Below are 3,080 nucleotides of genomic sequence, written 5' to 3' on the forward strand. Positions count from 1 at the left end.
TTTAGGTAGCTCACCATCTATGTAGATAAAAACACCCGTAATGTCCTCTGCAGTAAGTTTATTATATCACCGTTGATGTAACTCAATATGATCAATGAAACTTAAATCTGCAGATGGCACATTTTCTTCATTTGCCAATATTTGTAGGAAATAGCATAAAGATTGTTAGCAACAATATTTGACAATGTTTGGAGTGTATTAGGTACCTGTGAATGCTGAACATCATTTTGGCCATGTTAGCATATGTTGAATCAAGACGTATAATTTTCCATAAGCTCGTAATGAATTGCTAATGGCGGAAGATCAGAGACTTAAGTTATTTATGTATTACCCAGTGAATTTTCAGCAGTGTAGGCTATTACGAGGAATCTATTGCCGAGATGCGGAAAATGAGGCAAATGCTATATCAGAGTTGTAGAATCTTATATGCGCCCTAAATAAAATTGTTCATCCTAAATCATTAGCAGTTTCAGTGTTTCATTCATTGCTGGTTGCAGAAAATAAACTAACTCACCATGGTAGAAAGAAGTGAAGTAGCCTGCTATTCTTCCTACAACAAAATGACATGCTTGGCAGTGATCACAAATATAAACGAATAGACCACAGAAATATGAAATTAATTTTGATGTAGTTTAAAGACGTCATCTAGTCTGCCATCAAAAAATCTGAAAGTTAGAATTATAAAACAGTTATATTACCAGTTGTTCTGTATGGTTGTGAAACTTGGACTCTTGCTCTTGAGAGAGGAGCAAAGATTAATAGTGTTCGAGAATAAGGTTCTTAGGAAAATATTTGGGCTAAGAGGGAAGAAGTTACAGGAGAATGGAGAAAGTTACACAACGCAGAGCTTCATGCATTATATTCTTCACCTGACATAATTAGGAACATTAAATCCAGATTTCGGGGTTTTCCCTCAACCCAATATGAGCAAATGCTGGGTAACTTTCGGTGCTAGACCCTGAACTCATTTCACTGGCATTATCACCTTCATCTCATTCAGACGCTAAATAACCTAAGATGTTGATAAAGCGTCGTAAAATAACCTACTAAAAAAATTAAATCCACATGTTTGAGATGGGCAAGGCATGTAGCACGTATGGACGAATCCAGAAATGCATAGTGTATTAGTTGGGAGGCCGAAGGGAAAAAGACCTTTGGGGAGACCGAGACATAGATGGGAGGATGATGCTACAATAGATTTGAGGGAGGTGGGATGTGATGATAGAGACTGGATTAATCTTGCACAGGACAGGGGCCAATGGCGCACTTATCTGAGGACGGCAGTGAACCTCCAGGTTCCTTAAAATCGTAAATAAGTAGTTTAAAGATACAGCTAAAATATGAAGCATGACTCAATTACTTATTATTATACAGTATTATTATGATGCACCGAAGTACATATGATATTTCCGTGCAGGAATTCTGCGTTATCGTATGATGAAGAATAGATAAAACAGAGAAAAATTCTCTCTGGCACCGGGACTCGAACCCGGGTTTTCAGATCTATATGCTGACGCTTTATCCACTAAGCCACACTGCATCGATCGAATCCCCTTAGTTTAAGCTCTATCTCTCAGTTCTCCGTTTGATGGCCTGCTCTCATGTACTGTGTTGTGTCACAATATGTGACAGTGACAATGTCCAATGCATTATGTACTGAGATACAATCATTACGAGTGACTTAAGTGGCCGGGATTGGATGGGATGAGCGCCGTCTTAAATCAGTGGAACTGGAATCCGGTGTGGCTTAGTGGATAAAGCGTCAGCACAACATAGAGCTGAAAACCGGGGTTCAAGTCCCGGTGTCAGAGAGAATTTTTCTCTGTTCTATCCATCCTTCATCACATGATAACACAGAATTCCTGCACGGAAATATCATATGCACTTCGGTACAGCATAATGATATGATATGCGTAAGTATCACTTAGTGATTCTTTATAGCATGACGAAAAATCCCTTCCACATATCGCTCTACAATGCAAACTAAATAAAACAGAATATACCTATATCGTAAAAGCATGAATACTAATCTACCGGTATAACAATATCTTTGTAGGCCTAAATATATACTGTACAATCGTGTACGTTGACATTTTAACTCTGTGCATACCTCATTTTCATAAGCCTCTTCTTTAATGCGAATGGGAATATCCAACCCATGCACATGGACATAAATTTGTCTATCACCACCAACTGCCCACATAAAATGTGGAACAGCAGACAAATGTTTAAACTCCAAACCGAGATACACAAATTCTCTCCATTTCGTCCCATTGGTTGAGAGGCCAAACACTCGTCCCTCATTATTTATAGCGAATAAGAGTGAGCTTGGCATTTTACATATCCAGATATACAGTTGATGAAATGTATTAAACAATCAAAGTTACACCCTTCAGGACAAACAGAAAAATATTAAGATATCAGGCAAGAAAGCCCTGATATATGTTATTAAAGAGCACATCACTATCATAGACGACGGTACACCATTTTCTGTAATGTCATCTACTAAAATGATTATAACATTATTTTAAATATTGGTATTTGGCTAAACACGAAGCACTTGACAGTAGTTTACAACACTTCTGCAATTCTGACTCATCCCCTCCACCATCAAAGTAAACACTTTTTCCTTCCTTTTTTTTCTCATACGTCAGTGACTCATCTTTGAACGTGAATAGCAATGGTCGAAACCAAAATGTTTACAAAGTTTAGAGTTGCTAATTAATCTGAACACCAATCAATTTAAGTACGCCGTTTTTTATATAATGTATATGTATGTCTGAGTATATACTAACGATAACGTCAAATAAAGCAATATATTCTATCTTCGTTTGACATTTCGAATGTTCTATTAGCACGTATATTGGTGCCCCTGATTGGCAACCATTTGTTACGGAGACAATCAATGTTGCCAACTCGAGTCTTAAAGCCTTGTGAAGATACGGTTCAGAAACTGCTAAATTGCTATATTGTCAATGTAAAAAAATATTTTACCGCTGTGAGTGTTAAAAAACCGCTAAATCCCTATATGAGCAATACAAATTTCATAAATTTTACCCGCTAAACTAACACTGAAAAAC

The 3,080-nt window shown here is 37.2% G+C and overlaps 1 protein-coding gene across 6 annotated transcripts in view; it reads right to left on the bottom strand.

The window, feature by feature from the left end:
* Nucleotides 1–2,931, bottom strand: part of Pex23 (peroxin 23) — a 146,121-nt gene extending 143,190 nt beyond the window's left edge. For 2 of the 6 annotated variants that reach the window (XM_069833143.1, XM_069833144.1), the window contains exon 1: nucleotides 2,111–2,931. In XM_069833143.1, the coding sequence (XP_069689244.1) occupies nucleotides 2,111–2,335 (225 nt within the window). In that variant the 5' untranslated portion in view covers nucleotides 2,336–2,931. The remainder of the gene's footprint in view (nucleotides 1–2,110) is intronic. The other 4 variants (XM_069833145.1, XM_069833142.1, XM_069833148.1 and 1 more) reach the window with 2 other exon arrangements.
* Between the last annotated feature and the right edge of the window lie 149 nt (nucleotides 2,932–3,080).

The sequence above is a fragment of the Periplaneta americana genome, chromosome 8 (assembly GCF_040183065.1).
Source record: "Periplaneta americana isolate PAMFEO1 chromosome 8, P.americana_PAMFEO1_priV1, whole genome shotgun sequence".
Taxonomy (NCBI): Eukaryota; Metazoa; Arthropoda; class Insecta; order Blattodea; family Blattidae; genus Periplaneta; species Periplaneta americana.